This window comes from Phoxinus phoxinus, assembly GCF_949152265.1.
Source record: "Phoxinus phoxinus genome assembly, chromosome: 24".
NCBI lineage: Eukaryota > Metazoa > Chordata > Actinopteri > Cypriniformes > Leuciscidae > Phoxinus > Phoxinus phoxinus.
In genome coordinates, this window is record NC_136899.1 from 18,842,979 (window position 1) to 18,862,717 (window position 19,739).

General features: G+C 42.3%; 2 protein-coding genes across 4 annotated transcripts in view; one reads left to right on the forward strand and one right to left on the reverse strand.

Moving 5' to 3' along the window:
* Positions 1-9,993: 9,993 nt before the first annotated feature.
* Positions 9,994-19,739, reverse strand: part of rpgrip1 (RPGR interacting protein 1) — a 111,168-nt gene continuing 101,422 nt past the window's right edge. For all 3 annotated transcript variants that reach the window (XM_079600937.1, XM_079600936.1, XM_079600938.1), the window contains one exon: positions 9,994-10,410. The gene's annotated coding sequence lies outside the window, so the exon portion shown is untranslated. The remainder of the gene's footprint in view (positions 10,411-19,739) is intronic.
* LOC306993104 (uncharacterized protein) lies at positions 14,972-17,743 on the forward strand. The gene is made up of 2 exons (XM_079602599.1): positions 14,972-15,255; positions 16,364-17,743. The coding sequence occupies exons 1-2, from the start codon at positions 15,148-15,150 to the stop codon at positions 17,033-17,035; spliced, it is 780 nt and encodes a 259-aa protein (XP_079458725.1). The 5' UTR covers positions 14,972-15,147; the 3' UTR covers positions 17,036-17,743.

Sequence of the window (19,739 nt, forward strand, 5' to 3'; positions counted from 1 at the left end):
GAATTGTTTTGGGTTGTTTTCTTGTTTTTTGTTTTGTTTTTGTTTTTCTTCTCTTTCCTTTCTAGAAAAGCAGCAAAACAGCAGTGCCCGTTTGGTTTGAGTCTCCCCTTTTCGGTTGTGCCTGCCTGGAAGGGGGTTCTGTTTTTTTTTGGTAAGTAAGAAGTTGCATATTATAATAATGAGTGAGGAACTCCAAGAGCTCAGGGAGTTGGTGGCGCAGTTGCGAGCCGATAATGAGATGCTACGTCAGGAACGTGCCCCTGTTGCCTCACCGGGGTCAAGTAGACCCCCTGGTGACGCAAAGTTTTGCCCACTACACCTCCAGCCCCATCTGTTGGTGCTAATGTTGCTTTGTCCGAACGATTTGTTTTTGTCCCAAGGGATAGGAAGTGCCCTAAGTTTAATGGCCGATCAGGGATTGTCATTGGTGAGTGGATTGAGGAGGCTCAGGCCTGTATTCGAATTCGTCATTTGTCCATATCAGATCAGGCTTTCTTTTTATTTGACCACTTGGAGGGGGAGGCACGAGAAGAAATTCGTTACCGTCCTGCTAGTGAACGAAGTGACCCTGAGAAAATATTTGCTGCATTGCGTGAGGTTTATGGATGTTCCGAGTCCCATGTGGCCTTGCAGGAGGCTTTCTTTTCTCGGAAGCAACAGGAAGGGGAGACTTTGTTAGAATTTTCCCTCGCATTGATGAGTCTAATGGAAAAGGTTAAACAACATTCGGCCATTGTGATAGATGTACCCGTTCTATTGCGTGATCAATTCGTGGAACATGTAGCTGACTGTGCACTTCGTCGAGAACTTAAACAGTTAGTACGCCGTCAACCAACCGTTACTTTATTGGAAGTACGTGGTGAAGCCATTAGATGGGAGCAGGAGGGAATGCCAGGGGGTGCGAGGGGTCGCAGTCAATCAGTTCCGTTGTCTTATGGCCTCCAGTATGGGGTTCAAGGAGAGTTGCATTCTGTTGTCGCTGCTTCTCCCAACTCATCTGAAATGGGTGAGTTGAGAGAAATGTTGAAAGCCCAACAGAAACAGTTAAATCAATTAACACAAAATTTTGCTTGATTTCAAGATTTTCGTTCACGTGACCGGTCCCCACGTTATGGCCCAGTAATTTGTAGACGGTGTCAACAGCCTGGCCACTTTGCCCGAGATTGCGAAGGCCCACGAGTACCTTCACGTCCACCAATTGTGGGCCCTTCAACGGTTCCCTTGTCTGTGGATGGGCATCGTCAGAATCGTCAGCCATTGGGAAACTAGTACCCGCCGAATTGCAGAGCCACAAATCGGTAGGGGAGATTATTGGCTCGAATGAATTGTCTAGCTCTCATCCTAATTCTCACCTAATGTCTTCATGCCCACATCTTGTTGTTGGTATGGGAGGAGTTAAGATACCTTGTCTAATTGATACCGGCTCCATGGTTTCTACTATAACGGAAAGTTGTTTTCTCGCTAATTTTGCACAATGTGGGCAGGAGCGATTGAGGTTTTGCCAGTGGTTGCAGCTTAGGGCTGCGAATGGGCTGGAAATCCCCTACATTGGCTACCTGGAGCTGGATATTGAGTTGTGTGGGAAAGTAGTGTTAGGATGTGGAGTGTTAGTGATTAAGGATCCCCTGGGTGGTTTGGGTGTCCAAGTTCCTGGAGTTCTAGGGATGAACGTTCTTAGTCGTTGTTACCAAGAACTTTTTGGGCAGCATGGTTTGTCCCTTTTTAATCTACCTGCGGTTTCAGGGGCCCCTGGTCCTGTAATGCAAGCCTTGCAACACTGTCAACTGAAAGCCCAACCTTCTGGCTTGAGTAAGGTAAGGGTACGTGGGCATAAAGCACAACGCATTTCAGGGGGTATGATGCAGATAGTGGCGGCCACATGTTCTGAACATTGTTCAGGTAATACAGTGTTGTTTGAGCCTGTCGATCCAGGCCTTCCTGCTGGGTTGCTTGTGTCTCCGGCCTTAGTACAGGTTTTTCGGGGTACTGTTTACATACCTGTTGTGAATGTGGGCACCGTAGATGCTCTTCTGTATCCTGGTGCAGCCTTAGGCACCTTGAATGCTGTTTTTGTGACTAGTTTACCCCAAGGAGTCACTGAAGTTAAAACCGTGTCTGCAACAGTTGGTTTGCAGTCATCACAGACTGGGTCTACTATGTCTGAACAAATTGAGTCTATTGATTTAACTGTTTTGACACAGAGTGACCAGGTCCAGGTGCGGATGTTGCTTCAGCAATATCAGTCAGTGTTTTCAGCCCATGATGGTGATTTGGGTTGTACCAATTTACTCTCTCATGACATTCCTCTTTTAGATGATACTCCAGTTAGGCAGAGGTATCGACGCATACCACCTTCGGAGTATGATGTTGTGAAGACCCACATCAGTCAACTTCTTGATGCTCAGGTTATAAGGGAAAGCTGCAGTCCCTACGCTTCCCCGATTGTTCTTGTTAAGAAGAAGGACGGTAGTCTGCGCATGTGTGTGGACTACCGCCAACTGAATGCTAAGACACGAAAAGATGCGTTCCCCTTGCCCCGAATTGAGGAATCCCTAGACGCGTTAACTGGAGCTCGCTGGTTTTCCACTATGGATTTGGCCAGCGGGTACAACCAGGTTCCGGTCACCGAGATAGATAGGGCTAAGACTGCTTTCTGCACTCCTTTCGGTCTCTTTGAGTGGAATCGCATGCCCTTTGGGCTTTGCAATGCTCCCAGTACCTTCCAACGTCTGATGGAGAGATTGTTTGGAGATCAGCAGCAGCAGTCTTTGCTCTTATATCTCGATGACATAGTCGTTTTCTCTTCCTCGGTGGCCCAACATCTGGAGCGTCTGGAAGTTGTTTTGAGTCGATTAAAACGAGAGGGTTTAAAAGCAAATTTAGGCAAGTGTGCTTTTTTCCAACAACAGGTGAGGTATTTGGGGCATATTGTGTCTTCTCAGGGGGTGGCTACAGATCCCAGCAAAGTTGAAGTGGTAGCGCAGTGGCAGCGCCCCACAAATCTTTCAGAGTTGCGTTCTTTCCTGGGGTTTGCGGGCTATTACCGTCGGTTTGTAGAAGGATTCTCTAAGTTGGCAGCCCCCTTGCATAGGTTGGTAGCCGAAATGGGTGGTCGCCGACCCCAGAAACAAGCAGAGCGGAATTTTACAAGCACGTGGACAGCCCAGTGCCAGGAGAGTTTTGACGCTCTAAAGAGTAAACTTATTACAGCCCCTGTTTTGGCATATGCCGACTTTTCCTTGCCGTTTATTTTAGAGGTGGATGCTAGTCACAGGGGTTTGGGAGCTGTGCTCTCTCAGAAACAGGAGGGACAGGTAAGACCAATTGCTTATGCAAGTCGTTGTCTTAGGCCCACTGAGCACAATACTTCCACCTATAGCTCTATGAGGCTAGAGTTTTTGGCGCTCAAATGGGCCATGGCAGAAAAATTTCGGGAGTACTTGTTAGGGCATAAGTGTACTGTTTTTACTGACAACAACCCTCTCAGTCATTTGGCTTCAGCTAAGCTTGGGGCGATGGAACAGCGTTGGGCATCCCAGCTTTCAGCTTTTGACTTTGAGGTGCGTTATCGTTCTGGGAGGACCAATCGCAATGCTGATGCCCTTTCCAGGCAGCCTCCACTAAATGGGGGGGAGATGCTTGGAGTGCTCCCGTTTACCTTAGTTCCTGGCTCTGTAAGGCAGGCAGCAGAGGCAGAGTTGGCAGAGTTGGCCACCCCACTACTGGCTACTCAATCGGTTGTCACCACTCTTCCTTGTTGTCCATTGGCGGACATTAAGAGTTTGCAGGAGGCTGATCCAGTAATTGGGAAAATACTACCATTTTGGAGGCGTGGGGTGTTTCCTAGTTCTCAGGAGCGTCAGTTGCTATCTAAAGACACTGTGACTCTTCTTCGTCAGTGGGACCGGTTGGTCGAGCAGGAAGCGGTTTTGTATCGTCGTGTTTTCCGCCCAGATGGGAGGGAGGAGATCCTTCAGCTGATTTTGCCCTCTGTCCTGAAGGATAAGGTGTTAACAGGGTTGCATCAGGAACATGGACACCAAGGGGTTGAGCGCACCACCGAATTGGTACGGCAGAGGTGTTATTGGCCAGGAATGGCGAAGGACGTGGCTTGTTGGTGCCGAGAGTGCGAGCGGTGTCAGCTCGGTAAGGATGTACAACCAGGCGCCTCTAGTTTTTTGGGACACTTGCTGGCGTCAAGGCCTAATGAGATTTTGGTCATTGATTTTACCTTGCTGGAGCCCTCGACGTCAGGCATAGAGAATGTTTTGGTCATGACCGACATCTTTACTAAATACACCTTGGCGGTTCCCACACGGGATCAGCGTGCAGAAACTGTGGCGCGAATATTGGTAGCTGAATGGTTTTATAAATTTGGCGTCCCCGATCGCATACATTCTGACCAGGGCCGCAATTTTGAATCCACATTGATTCAACAGCTTTGTGACCTATATAAGGTCCAGAAGTCTCGTACGACACCCTACCATCCGTCAGGTAACGGTCAGTGTGAGAGATTTAATAGGACACTGCACAATCTATTGCGCACGTTGCCCCCATCCCGTAAGAGGGATTGGGTGTCTTGTCTCCCCCAGGTCTTATTTAGTTATAACACTACCGTCCACCAGGCTACCGGTGAATCACCCTACTTTTTAATGTTTGGCCAGGAGCCCCGTTTACCAGTTGATTTTCTGCTGGGGGGGACTCGAGAGCCAGCTGCGAGTAACGTGCACGAGTGGGTGCTGGAACACCAGACCAGATTGCATGTCGCCTTTGAAGGAGCTCAAGAGCGTTTACGGGTAGCAGCAGATCGCCGAAAAGCCCATTATGATCTGCACGTTCGTGAGGCACCACTGGGAGAGGACCAGTTGGTCTATCTTCGTCAGTTTGGAGTAAGAGGTCGTTCTAAGATACAAGATTTATGGAGCTCAGTGGTATACCAGGTAGTACAGGCACCTAGGAAGGGAGGATCAGTGTACACTATCGCACCTGTTGGGGACCTGGCCCGGGTGCGACGGGTACACCGGTCACTTTTAAAGCTTAGAACCCAGCGGGACCCTGATCTCGTTGGCCCTGTAGGGGATTTGCCAGTTGAAAATACCCCCTCCTCTGAGGTTGAAGAACAAGAGGGTGATTTGTTTCTTTTGGCACCGGCAGATTTGCCAGTTCTTTCAGGGCAGGGGAGTAGTGATTATCAGAGTCCGCCAGGGCCATCCGCCAGGGCCATCCGCCAGGGTTACGCAGCCGGGGATTTCTGATATGTCCCATGAGGTTGAAGTAGCAGTTCAACCGCAACTTGAGTTGGTGTCTACGGCGCCTTCCTTGGAGGATGGTGTGTTACGGCGGTCGCAGCGGGTCACAGCTGGCCAACATTCTAATGTTTATCGTCTCCCACGAGCACTTGGGAGGAATGCCGTAGTGACTACGCCTCAGGTTTCTAACTCTGTCTCTGCAATCTTTAGGCCTTGGGATTAAGGCAGCGTATTTTAAAATATATCATCGGGGCGACGATACAAGAGCAGGGGGTGGAATGTGGCAGTATAGATTATTGGCTTCGGGCTACGATTGGTTGCTTAAGGATTATTTATTAAGCCTATCACAGCTAAAGGCGGAGCATATATATACCTGTTTGGTAATGAATCGCGTCACGGAGTTTCTTCCTTGTTTGTCTGGTTCCACATGCTGAGCGGCATGCGGGAAATTGGTCTGTTTGGTCCCTCGTATGGCATTTAGGAGATCGAGGACTGTTTCCCATGGCTGGCGTTCTTGTATAGACTCTCCACAGTGTGCGTATTGATTTCGGACGGCCGTGACTGGGATCCCTCGCACCCCAAAAGCGCAGTGTATTCTGCCGAGTAGTGGGGAGGATTCCGTTGTTGGGGTTGCCTGTCATCCGCTCGTTGATCGCGGAGCGCTGCTGTTTTGCTGCTGTCTCGACTATTAAAACGAAAGGATTTGTCAATTTCATTCTACTCTGGCTGCGGCTGAAGAAGAACTGTTAGTGTTTTAATTGCGTACTGCATGCAGGTTGATAGGAGGCATATCGCCGCCCTGCAGTTTTAGTGTGTTTGTTTACGTGTGTAGGCTACGTGCGTGTGCGTGTGTGTGTGTGTGTGTATGTGTGTGCGCGTGTATGTTTACAAGGAGAGTGTTGTCTGGTTTGGTAATATTGTTTTCTTTTAAATGTTTATTGTTTAGCTGATTTTGTTATTTTGTAGCCGTGTTTCTACCATGAACTGTTTATTTAATCATCTTATGTAAGTTTTCATTTCATTAGGGGTTGAGTGTCCAAGAACAACAAAAAGGAAGGGGCTTGACTTGTAGATTATTTTTGTGCTGTGTATGGGCACCCGTGTGTGAAGGTGATACTAATTTTGTTATTGTTTTGGTTTTCTTTTGCATTTTTTTGTGCAACTTACTGAGTGTGTTGGTGCTCATTGAGTCTCCCCTGCTGGCCTCACTCAGTCCCGTTGTCTGATTATTTTGTTTTGTGTTGCCCTGTGATTAAGTGTATTTATTTGGTATGGATGTTGTGATGTTTGCGCTATTTGGCGCTGTAGTATTATTTTGAACATTTTTCCTTGTATTGTCTTTGTCTTGAATTATATTTACTACCTTTGTGTCATTTAATAAAAATAATTATTTTTTCATCCACGTCTCTTGTCCTATTAGGGGAATAAATCTGTGCAGCCTATTTATTAGGTTGATTTTCCTGGGTGGAGAATTCCCAGGTGGCGTAGTCAGTACATTAGATCTTTAGCAACTTCTCTTCATGCCACATGATGTTTCCTCAATCACCCTTTCAGTGGTTTGGCTTGGCAAGAAAAGGTCATTTGGAATGACTTCCGTGGAGACAGGAAACATCCCTGAGGCTCGGAAACCTGTAGAAGAGTAATGTTTATAATGTAATGATGCAATGTAAATAAGACAGTAAAAACAATGATCCACTTACTGCTAATATTTTTATACCAATAATTAAAGACAACTAATTATTAATAAAAGAGTCAAACCTGCTTGGGCATTCTCAACAGTGGCGGCCTTCTTCCACGCGGGGCTGAACACAGGAAAAAAAAGAGCTGTTTTGAAAGCTTCTTCCCGGCTGTCTTCCTTGTCCACTTGCGTCCCAGTTCCTGCCAGTGGTGTTACAGACTTCGAAACAGCGATCTGTCTGCTGGGTGGAGGGCGTGTGGGTTGTGTGAGGAGGATAGCTCACTACATGGATATAATTTTTCTTAATGAGCTCCAAGAATTCCAGATTGAAGACATGGCTGTAGTGGCCATCTAAGAGCAGAAACTGGCCCCACTCCAGAAACAGCTGGGAGTTTATCCAGCCATTATCTGACACGCGGATAACTGCTTTTTCTGGTCGTTCCTCCAGCCACTCTGCCCTGAGCCTCTTTCCCTTAAAAATTACCATTGTGGGGGTGTAAGTCCCAACCGCATTGAACCCAGCCAGGACTGTTGTCGTTTATCCTTTTCCCCCTGATGTTACCTGGAAGCAGGACTTGCCAGTCACCCCAACAACCTTTTTTGAGATGAAATGGTCCTGTAGTCCGGATTCATCGCAGTTCCACAGGTGCGATGGCATCTCCTGGATCTGTAGGCGGTGGAGGAGCAGGGGCGGACTGGCCATCTGTGTGATCTGGAGAATCACAGAACGGCCGGTATTCCAGGACGGCCGGCGGGCCGGCTCACCACCCGCCACGCAAGCAGTCATCACCTGTTTTTTTTCCGTTAACGCGGCCGCGGGTAAAAAACGGAAAGAAAAGGGCGGGGCTGAGAAGGCGAGATAATTTTTTTTGCGGAATTTCGATACTGAAGCCGCTAAATGTCGCAAACTAACTGAAATATTTAGCAGCACAGCCAGCAGCAGCACCTCACAGTTAAATATTAGCAGCAGTGAAGAAGTGAGCCAGACAGATATAGCAACATGCCACCAGTGATGATGAGGGACAGAGAGATGAGCTGGTCCACAGGTAGATCCAGGGCAAGTAAGTAAACATGAGAGGAGAAAGAGAGTTACTTGCTAGGGATGATGTTAGGAAGTGATATTCGGGTTGCTACATTTTTAATGATTACATTAGTTAAAACAGCTCAACTTCAACATTTTAGCTGTAAAATGCCACATGCAGTAGCTAATATTAAGAAATATGTTGTCCTTTTACTTTTAAAAATGTTGGTAACGTTACAGTTTACAAACTTTGAAGATTTTAAATACAGATGTTACATTTGTAATGGTGTATTTTCATTTAGATGTGATATTATTTGTGATGTAAGATTAATTGCTGCATAAATTAATTAAGATTATTAAGTAATAAATTCATTTTGAGACAGCATGGAATAGATTGTATAATATGCTGTTATTTTTTTTCATTCCATCATTTGTTTATTCAGGTTGAGCTTAGACCAAGAGCAGAGAAAGACACCCACTCCAGCTCAACTTTAAATTACTTCAAGCGCCCCAAGTCAGACAGTCACAGCCTAGAGGTTTTTACACAGGACTGCAGTGTGTTGAGACCTCCATTTATATGTGAGTATTCAAGTTAATCTAGAATAATATGCTTTTAACACAACATCTAGTCAACATCAGTGCTATTGCTATAATTTGGATGGTATAGTATCATGAGACCCAATTAAAGTCTTGTGACACTCATGCCAGGCGTTATTGTTGTTGTTGACGAGTTTCCGCGTGCCGATTGCTTTGGGCCGGGCCTAGTCAAAGTCCAGGGCCGTTTTTTAGTCCCAGTCCGTCCCTGTGGAGGAGTGACGTGTAGGTCTGAAACCATTGCTCAACTACTGTGAGATTCATCCCAGAGGCCCTTGCAGCTCAGAGTGATTCTGGCTTGCGGAGGCTCAGGTTTTGATTCCTTTTCATGAACCCCTATTTGTCCAGGCGTACCCGACTAGAAAATAGTCTGGAAGCATGGTGTCAGAGAGGATATTTAACGACTATATCCCAAGATTTGGCTATCCTTGCCGGATATCCATCACGACCAAGGCCATGAATTCGAGAACCATCTCTTCACGACTTTGCAGCAGTTAACAGATATCAGTAACTCCAGAACAACACCTTATCACCCCCAAGCAAACTCAGTGGAACGTTTCAATCGCACTCTTCTACAAATGTTGAGGACGCTGGAGGCGATAATTTACCGACCTGCGTCTGTGGAGGGAAAAGTCCGCTGTGCGTCGGTTGCAAAATAGGAATGATACATGTGTCGGTGTACAAAGTCAATTGTGCTGGGTGCAAGATAGGACCCCCTATGTATATGTAGATACGTACATATGTAACTGTTGAATATTATACATATAATCTTTGCATACTATTATATAGGCTACTGTTGATATTTGGATTTTATAACATGTTTTAATGATCTTTTGATCAAGTATATCCGCTGTACTGTATATAGTAATTCAGTTTAAATGGTTATTGTGTAACCAATGGTACGCTCAACTATTCAGTTATACAGTATTTAGCAGGACACACTTGCACAGACAACAGAGACTGTAATACATTGTGATTAATATTAATATAAAAAATTAATTATTTTAAAAATCTAAAGAAAAAAATAATTGCATAGCTATGGAAATAACTTCGATAATAGGTTGATAATTGAATCAATGAATTAAAAATAATACAAAGTAATATCTTCTCTTAAGATTGTACAAAAAGGAAAAAAAAGCAAGAAATTACACAAGATCTCATATATTAGCAAAGTCTAAAATAAACAGTCAAATTTACAGTAGAAACCTTTGAGCAGTTTGTTTAAGAAGCATAAAACACTGCCACACATCGCAATAATTATAGTATACGGTGGTTTTTTTTTTTTTTTTTTTTTTTGCCTTTCACACCTTATTTTTCTATGATTGTCTGTGAAAATAGGTTTTGGGATTTTATTTTTAGGTTTAGCTTATTTCTGGGTACAAATCTGTACCTAAAATATGGCTGAAAAAAGTAAATAAATCTTATGAAAGTTGTTGAAGCTTGTTTACTCATTCTCCCTTGTTTAAGTCAAGTCAAGTCATCTTTATTTATATAGCGCTTTTTACAATACAGATTGTATCAAAGCAGCTTCACAGTGATAACATGAAAATAATACAAAAAACAATTTCATCATCGTCCACCTTTAAGGCAGATCTATAATATTGTTGAATATTAAATGTCCCCAACTAAGCAAGCCAGAAGGTAAGGCAACAGCGGCAAGGAACCAAAACTCCATCAGGTGACAGAATGGAGAAAAAAACCTTGGGAGAACCCAGGCTCAGTCGGGGGCCAGTTCTCCTCTGGCCAATGAGTGAACAGTGTATGAAGTTCAGAATGAATCAGAGTATTTGTCCAGTTGAAGTCGGAGTGGAGAGGAGGAGAGACTGGTTGACACTTCAGGTCAGCGGCGTCGTCGTCGTGTCCTGGCGCTGGTCCTTCATCAGATCTGGATACGGCCTGGTTCCGGTGGACAGCAGTAAACCTCGGGATAGACAGAGAGACTAATATTAGCGTAGACGCCATCCTTCTTATGATGTACCAAGTACATCAGGATTTACGGGAAGTGTTCCCGGTCCCGGCTGTTCTAAACTATGCAGCCTAATTATATAAGTCTATAATGTGTTATGTGTATGCTAGGCCGAAGAGATGTGTTTTTAGTCTAGATTTGAACTGACAGAGTGTGTCTGCTTCCCGGACAATGGTAGGAAGACTGTTCCAGAGTTTTGGTGCTAAGTAGGAAAAGGATCTACCGCCAGCAGTCGATTTTGATATTCTAGGTATTATTAACTGGCCGGAATTTTGAGATCGCAGTAGACGCGAAGGACGATAATGCGTTAAGAGCTCGCTCAAGTACTGCGGAGCTAAACCATTTAGTGCTTTGTAAGTGATCAGCAATATTTTAAAATTTATACGATGTTTAATAGGCAGCCAATGCAGTGTTGACAGAACGGGGCTAATATGGTCATACTTCCTGGTTCTAGTAAGAACTCGAGCTGCTGCGTTTTGAACTAGCTGTAGTTTGTTTATTAAGCGTGCAGGGCAGCCACCCAGTAGAGCATTACAATAATCTAGCCTTGAGGTCATAAACGCATGAACTAATTGTTCTGCATTATTCATTGAGAGCATATGACGTAATTTAGATATATTTTTAAGATGGAAGAAAGCGGTTTTACAGATACTAGACACATGACTTTCAAATGAAAGATTGGTATCAAAGAGCACACCCAGGTTCCTAACCGACGACGAAGACTTAACAGAGCAGCCATCAAGTGTTAGACAGTACTCTAGGTTATTACGTGTGGAAGTTTTTTGTCCAATAATTAGAATCTCTGTTTTTTCTGAATTTAGTAGTAGGAAATTACTAGTCATCCAATTTTTTATATCAGCTATGCATTCCGTTAATTTTGTGAATTGGTAGGTTTCGTTAGGTTTTGAAGAAATATACAGCTGAGTATCGTCGGCATAACAGTGAAAGCTAATTCCATGTTTCCTAATGATATCTCCTAATGGTAGCATATACAGAGTGAACAGCAGCGGTCCTAGTACTGAGCCTTGTGGTACGCCATACTGAACTTGTGATTGATAAGACATCTCTTCATTTACTGCTACAAACTGATAACGGTCAGATAAGTATGATTTAAACCATGCTAGTGCAATTCCACTAATGCCAACATAATGTTCGAGTCTATTTAAAAGGATGTTGTGGTCAATGGTGTCAAATGCAGCACTAAGATCCAGTAATACTAATAGAGAGATACAACCACGATCAGATGATAAGAGCAAATCATTTGTGACTCTAACGAGAGCTGTCTCGGTACTATGGTACGGTCTAAATCCGGACTGAAAATCCTCGCAGATATCATTTCTTTCTAGAAAGGAACACAGTTGTGAGGATACTGCTTTTACTAATATCTTTGACAGAAATGGCAGATTAGAGATCGGCCTGTAATTGACTAGTTTTGTAGGATCAAGTTGCTGTTTTTTAACAAGCGGTTTAATCATAGCTAGCTTAAAGGTTTTTGGTACGTATCCTAGAGACAAAGATGAATTAATGATATTAAGAAGAGGATCTATGACATCTGGAAGCATCTCTTTCAGCAGCTTAGTCGGTATAGGGTCTAACATACACGTTGTCGATTTAGATGATTTGACGAGTTTGCAAAATTCTTCCTCTCCTATAGCAATGAAAGAATCAAATTTTCCCTCAGGGAGACTACAATGCTCTCGCTGATGTGATACTGTATTAGACGGTTGCATAGTTATAATTTTGTCCCTGATATTATCGATCTTATAAGTGAAGAAGTTCATAAAGTCATTACTGCTGTGTTTCTTGGAAGCTTCTGGGATTGAAGCTTTCTTTTTCGTTAGTTTAGCCACTGTTTCAAATAAATACCTAGGATTATGTTTATTTTCTTCTAATAGGGTTGAAAAATAAGCAGATCTAGCAGCTTTTAAAGCCTCTCTGTAAGCAATCGAGCTCTCCTTCCATGAAATCCGAAACACCTCTAGTTTTGTTTTCTTCCAGTTGCGTTCCATTTTTCTGGCTGCTCTCTTAAGGGCCTGAGTGTGCTCGTTGTGCCACGGCGTTGGACTATGTTCTTTAATCTTCTTTAAGCGCAGCGGAGCAACTGTGTCTAAAGTGCTGGAAAAGAGAGAGTTAAAAGTTTCTGTTGCAATATCAAGTTCTTCTAAGCTATCCGGGATGCTGAGATGATGAAACTGATTAGGAAGATTATTGATAAAGCAATCTTTAGTAGCAGAAGTAATCGGTCTAACATATTTATAACACGGAGTCGGCTTTGCAGCCTTGGCTAAATGTAATTTACACGAGACGAGATAGTGATCTGAGATGTCATCGCTCTGTTGCAGTATTTCAACGGCATCAACATCTATTCCATGTGATAGTATTAGATCTAGAGTATGATTACGACAATGAGTCGGTCCTGACACGTGTTGTCTAACTCCAATTGAGTTTATAATGTCTTTAAATGCCAATCCCAATGCATCTTTTTCATTATCTATGTGTATATTAAAGTCACCAACAATTAGTACTTTATCTGCAGCCAATACTAATTCTGATAGAAAGTCCGCAAATTCTTTGATAAAGTCTGTATGGTGCCCTGGTGGCCTGTATACAGTAGCCAGCAGAATTTTCAAACGTGATTTATCGTTTACACTATATATTTTTACATTAAGCACCAACACTTCAAAAGAATTATATTTACAACTAGATTTCTTAGTGGTTTTGAAAATATTACTATAAATTACAGCAACACCTCCTCCTTTGCGTTTCAGACGAGGTTCATGTTTATAACCGTAATCTTGTGGGGTTGACTCATTTAAAGCAATGTAATCGTTTGGTTTTAGCCAGGTTTCTGTTAAACACAGCACATCTAGGTTATAATCTGTAATCATATCATTAACTATTAGCGCTTTTGAAGTAAGAGATCGAATATTCAGCAACCCAAGCTTTATCATTTGCTCATTTGTATTATATCTGTTTTTTATTTGTTGAAGATCAATTAAATTTTTAACCTTAGATGGGTTTGAACGTATTTTTGATTTCCAAGTTCGGGGAACAGACACAGTCTCTATATGATGATATCTAGGTGAAAGAGGCTCTATGTGATGGGATTTATCTGACCTTGGTGACGTGAGGCCGCTAGCAGACGGTCGGTTAAGCCAGTCTGTCTGCTTCCTGACCTGAGGCCCAGATTGTCATGTTTTATCTCTAAGACTATGAGCCAAATTACTAGAGAGAAGAGCAGCACCATCCCAGGAGGGATGAATACCATCTCTTTTCAACAGGTCAGGTTTGCCCCAAAAACTTTTCCAATTGTCTATGAATTCTATATTATTCTGCGGACACCACCCAGACTACTAAACTAGCTACTAGCTAGTTTACTAGCTACTAAACAGGGATTTTAACATCAGTGCCAGAAGAACCAGTCCCCCAGACATCTTTACTTATACCTTCAAAGACAATTAAATAACAGTCCAATTGCATGTGAAATATAGGCTTGTCAGGTTTGGGACAGAGCCTGTAGAAATGGTTTCTTGAAAAAGAACTGTCTGATATTCACTTATTCATGAATATCTGCTAAAAGAAGTGGTGTCAAGCATGAACTTCAAGTGGAATTGTATGCTAACTAAGAATGAATGTGTCAGTTGAGTCACCAAATGAAGAGGAGAGGAATCTATAGCAGTACTTATTTTAATAAACACAAAACAATGAAGATAATCTACACTGGAGAACACAAGGGCTGCGTTCCAGTCCAAAATCGTCATGCCCTTCACTTGCTAACTTCCCTCCGTCTTGTTCACCCGGATGCACGTCATTGCTTACGTTGCAAGAGTGCCCACTACAGGCGGAAACCGCAATGGGCTGAATTGGAACGTCCTAAGCCCTTGATCACTTGGAATAAGCTATGGAGTTCACTTATTATTTAAATTTTTTCCCCTTTACGAATTTGTTTAATGCAGCATCCAAATGTATATAGGTGTGTTTGGTTTGTTTTAAATAAATCAAAATATAATTAATATATCATGGAGTTGTTTGTTGTGGTGGTGATTAGACAAGGGCTGTGGTGACGTCCCAATCGTACTGCATTGTGGGACATATAGGTGCCTGAAGTATACAGGCTGTGTCTGAAACCGCTCCCTATCCACTACAGAATACTATGTTGGGTATTGGCCATTTTGTAGTGGTGTCCGAATTCTGAGTGAACGACATCATTCCCTACATTCGTTTACTACTTTTACCCACAATCCTCTCTGAATTCGAGTGTACATTCGATATACACTTGCTGAAGCACTATTTCCCACAATCCAATGCGGAGAGGACTGAGCACGCATGAAAGTGCGGGAGCGAGCAAGTTTAAACCAGAGATTATTTTACAGCTCCTTTAACATTTATTTCATGCTATAGATTTAGTCCTTGCGGCAGGGATTCCCCCGAGGGGAAGTGCTTAGGGAAGTTCCCAAGTGCGTGTCTAACAGTGGACTGGAACGCAGCCATGGTGCAATGCAAAACAAAGAACTGAAACAACTGTTCACAGGCAAAGGGAGCTAAATGAAACACAGGTGAACTTAATTAGTGGCTAACAGACTAACATGGTTAACTTGTTGCGCCACATGAGTTCCTAGAAGAGTAGCCAACAGTTTAAATGCAAAGGAACATTCTCTCAACCTCAGTTCAGGACTGCACACGGATTAAACGTTGGAGTATTTTTGTGGCTGCAATATTCTGCACACGGATTAAGGACAACTTTTCGGTAATGGATTTTGGCATGTGTTTTTTCTCTCCATTCTTGCAAATATTGACTTGATTTAGTACAACTACAAAAAGTTTTTTTTTATTCAAAGTATAAATATTTTGTGTTTTATTTTACCTGCCCTTGTGAAAAGTACACTTTGGCATGCTTATGCATATTAATATAAGTGCAAGAATGTAATGGTTTCAGACTTAATTGTATCTTTATGCAATTAAATTCAAATGTATTGTAGCTTAAATGCAGTTAGCTGAAAAGGGCATTTGTTTGACCCAAGCACATCTTTATATGTAAATTAATTTCATAATTACTTGTTTTGTCTTTGAAATATGGTTTGTGTACTACTGAATTTAATGCGCAATTATGGTTAACTAAAAAATAGTTTAATATAATTTCTTTAAAAAAATATATAGCCTATGCAAATAAATATTTGTATTGAAGTTGCAATTGAGTAGATTTAAAAATATTAACTTTATATTTAATCTTGAATAATATGATAGATTCAATTATAATGTACTATGTTAGTCAACACATCAAAATGAGTCCACTTCTTTAAGGCAAAACAAAAAGATTATAAATCAATGTACTTTAAATTAACTTTTATTTTGACATTATTGCTAAGTTCACTTTTTAAAAGCAGTCACGTCTGCCAGCCGGAGAACTATGAGCCACCAGAGGTCTCTCCTCCCTAGTCCTTTTCCATTTCCATAAACCTTTGCCTGGACTCATTATAGTGTGATTACATCCACATGTGTGTCATTGGCTTGTTAATGTAGAAGCCCTCTGGTGGCCATCATAGGCACTAATATAAGATATGTACACTTAAGTGGCTTTTTATAATTCATCAGTGTTATTATCTGCAAGTAGACCTACAGTTTTATTTTTATTATTTTCAAGATTTTAAGTACACATTCAATACAAATAAGCACACTTTTTCTCAAGGGTATATAGCAACAAATCATAGCGACTAAACTAATCTGGTTGTGCTATTTTACTAATGCAACGTCCACTCTCAAAGCTCCCTGGAACAAAGCTTTAAACTTTATTCTATCAAAAATACTATGTTATTAAACCACATGATTTCACCACATGATTTCACTCTTCATTGCAGGCTTTAATGATCAACATGGAGAAAATCATCCTAAAAATCCCTCTGATATTGCTGGTGCTGCATATACAAGGAGGAGAGTTCTCTAAAAATCCAGTTTGTCAGATTGCCGGAGCTTCACAGCCGGAAGTCGTGGAGTTCAACAACACAATCTATGCCACTTGTGAAGTAACTCCCAGCCCCAATTTGCCACCTTTCCAGCCAAAGATCTTTGGGCAAATCCTCTTCAAGCAGCTCTTCCCCAATGGAGTTTTAGAAGTGAAAATCAACCTCCGTGGTTTGCCTGCCATCGATCATCAAGAGCGTGCCATTGACATCCATCGGTATGGAGACCTCAGTCAAGGCAGCATCACTGTTGGTCCTCATTACAATCCAAAGGGTGTTGACCACCCTCATCATCCTGGAGACCTGGGCAACTTTGCTTCTGAGCAAGGAGTTATAAGGCAGTTCCTGAAGCTCCCAGAGGCCAAGCTCTTCGGCGCCCATTCCATTCTGGGACGTGCGGTGGTGGTTCATGAGAAGGACGATGATCTGGGAATGGGGTCAGATGAGGAGAGTAAACAGACTGGGAATTCTGGACAGATAATTGCTTGCGGTGTGATTGGTATTACTTCTCCAAGTCTGTGGCAGAAGACTGAACTGATCACCAAGAAAAGCTGTGGAGGACGGAACTGAGAGTTGGATATGGTGGAAAAGCAGATTCAAATAGGATAATCATGGTTTTCTTAGTTTTTTCTTTGTCTGTGTCCTACATTAAAATGATACTTAATACCCTGAAATGATATCCTTCGAATGCTTTTGAATGGTTTCCTGGTATCCAGCAATTCGTGTTTTTGCTTTGGTCTCTTCAGAGACTTTTTGGCCATAGCTTTCAATAGTAAATGGGTCCACTCTTAAAAATAAATGTAGGGTGAATGCAGGTAAAGTGGGCAGTTAAAATTTGACCGTACTGTGCTCAATGGTTTACACTTTCATAGCATGACAGTGCTTTTTAATTAAAGAGCCACTATTTCTCTAAATGATAAAATAGCTTTGGTTGATGCAATATAACACTGGTGGGTGTGGCCACACCTCAAGTGAGGACACTCTAATGGTTAAAGGTAGAATTTTTTATTTTCTAAATTGTAAGGTTTCTCACTAAATTTAAACCAATATTGTGACTGTCCCTGGTTTGTTTGTTACTACAGTAACACTGAATCAAATGCAAAGAATATATATATATTATTAGTTTTCTTGTAAGGTGCTAAAATATTAATTGCCCACTTTGGCTGAATGTGTTAAAAAACGAGGTGTCAAGTAACGAAGTACATATACTTTGTTACCTTAAAGGATTAGTTCACTTTTAAAAAAAACTTTTGCTGATAATTTACTCACCCTCATGTCATCCAAAACGTCCACGTCTTTCTTTCTTCAGTCGAAAAGAAATTTAGGTTTTTGATAAACATTTCTCCATATAATGGACTTAAATGGGTCCCAAACGGTTCAAGGTCCAAATGACAGTGTCAGTGCAGCTTCAAAGGGCTTTAAACGATACCAGGCGATGAATAAGGGTCTTCTAGCGAAACGTTCAGTCATTTCAAAAATACATAAAAAAGTTAAAGTTTTATAAGCACAAATGCTCGCCTTGCTCTGTTCTGTGATGCGCGTTCGTGACGTCGAAATTACGTTGAAAAGGTCGCGCTTCTATGAAAACTAAAACATTTCTGTCCTGACGAAAATTTTCTTTTAGGCTTTTTAATATTACAACACCCAGGATACGCACACGAAATGGGCACTTAAACGATAAACTGACACAAAGACATTTGAATATGTGTTTATGGTCCTCCTTCCGCACATGTAAACACTGACTCGGTACACAAGCGTGACCTTTTCAACGTAATTGAATATTACGTGACGTCACGAACGCGCATCACAGAACACAGCAAGGCGAACATGTGTGCTTATAAAACTTAAACTTTATTTATTTTTGAAATTACCAAACATTTCGCCAGATAAGACCCTTATTCATAGTCTGGTATCGTACGATGGTAGCCCTATGAAGCTGCACTGAAACTGTCATTTGGACCTTGAACCATTTGAGGCCCATTGACGTCCATTATATGAAGAAATGTTTTCATCAAAAACCTTAATTTCTTTTCGACTGAAGAAAGAAAGACATGGACATCTTGGATGACATGGGGGTGAGTAAATTATCAGCAAAAGTTTTTTTTTAAAGTGAACTAATCCTTTAAGTAGAAGTAGGGTTGAGTCAGGTAAAGTGGGACACTTTTTGCTAAATTGCATTTTAAACAACCTAAATCAGTTAGAATATATTAAAATTGTATGTGTTTTGTTTAAATAGATTGTAATGAAGGCCACTATGGTGAAATGTTCCCAATTTATGTATTTAATAACAAACGGTTCATATTTAAACACCATCTGACACCCTCTTCAGCAAACTGGAAGCAATCGGGTTGAGTGGGACACTATTTTATGGTTAACATGAGAAATACAACCCCAATTCCAATGAAGTTGGGACGTTGTGTAAAACGTAAATAAAAACAAAATACATGCATTGAAAATGTTGAAGCACAAAATATAACAACGGAGACCTTCAATCAATTAATTAATACTTGGAAGGATTTTTAAAAAATGCATTTCTGGAACTGATGCAAAAATTGTAACATTTTATACTTCACTCTACATTCAATGAATGGAACTTTCATTAAGCCTACATACTTTTACCACCTTTTAACAACTTCAGTGAACACATCCAAGACCGATGAAGTCATCGTCATTCATAAGTCCGTTGAGCTCTCCGCAGGACTCATGATACCACCGTTGGCAGTGGCAGCAAGTCACCTATTCCTCATTGGCCTTTGGGTCACTTGCATCACCATAGACCCCCTGGCAACCAGTACAGGGGTCACTTCCCTGAACTGTTTGCAGGGGAGGAACGGCAGCTTTTTGGGGGCTGACACAATCAGTCTTACGCACTTTGGTTGTTTTTGGGGTTTTTTTTGTCTGCTTTGGCCTGGACAAAGTTGAAGTGTTCCTGGCGTGTTAGGTGGTAGCTGGGTGGCCTCGCCATCATCCTCTTCTTTCCCCTCTCTCTTCTAGGTACTTTAATCAGGTCTGAAAACCTTACAATTGAAGCCCACTCAGCTGTTGAAGTGCTGGGTAGAAAGGGTGGCCCAGTTGTGAGGGTGGAGGCATGGGGGGTGGCCTAGTTGTGAGGGTGGAGGCATGGGGGCTGGCCTAGTTGTGAGGGTGGAGGCATGGGGGGTGGGCCTAGTTGTGAGGGTGGAGGCATGGGGGGTGGCCTAGTTGTGATGGTGGAGGCATGGGGGGCTGGCCTAGTTGTGAGGGTGAAGGCATGGGGGGCTGGCCTAGTTGTGAG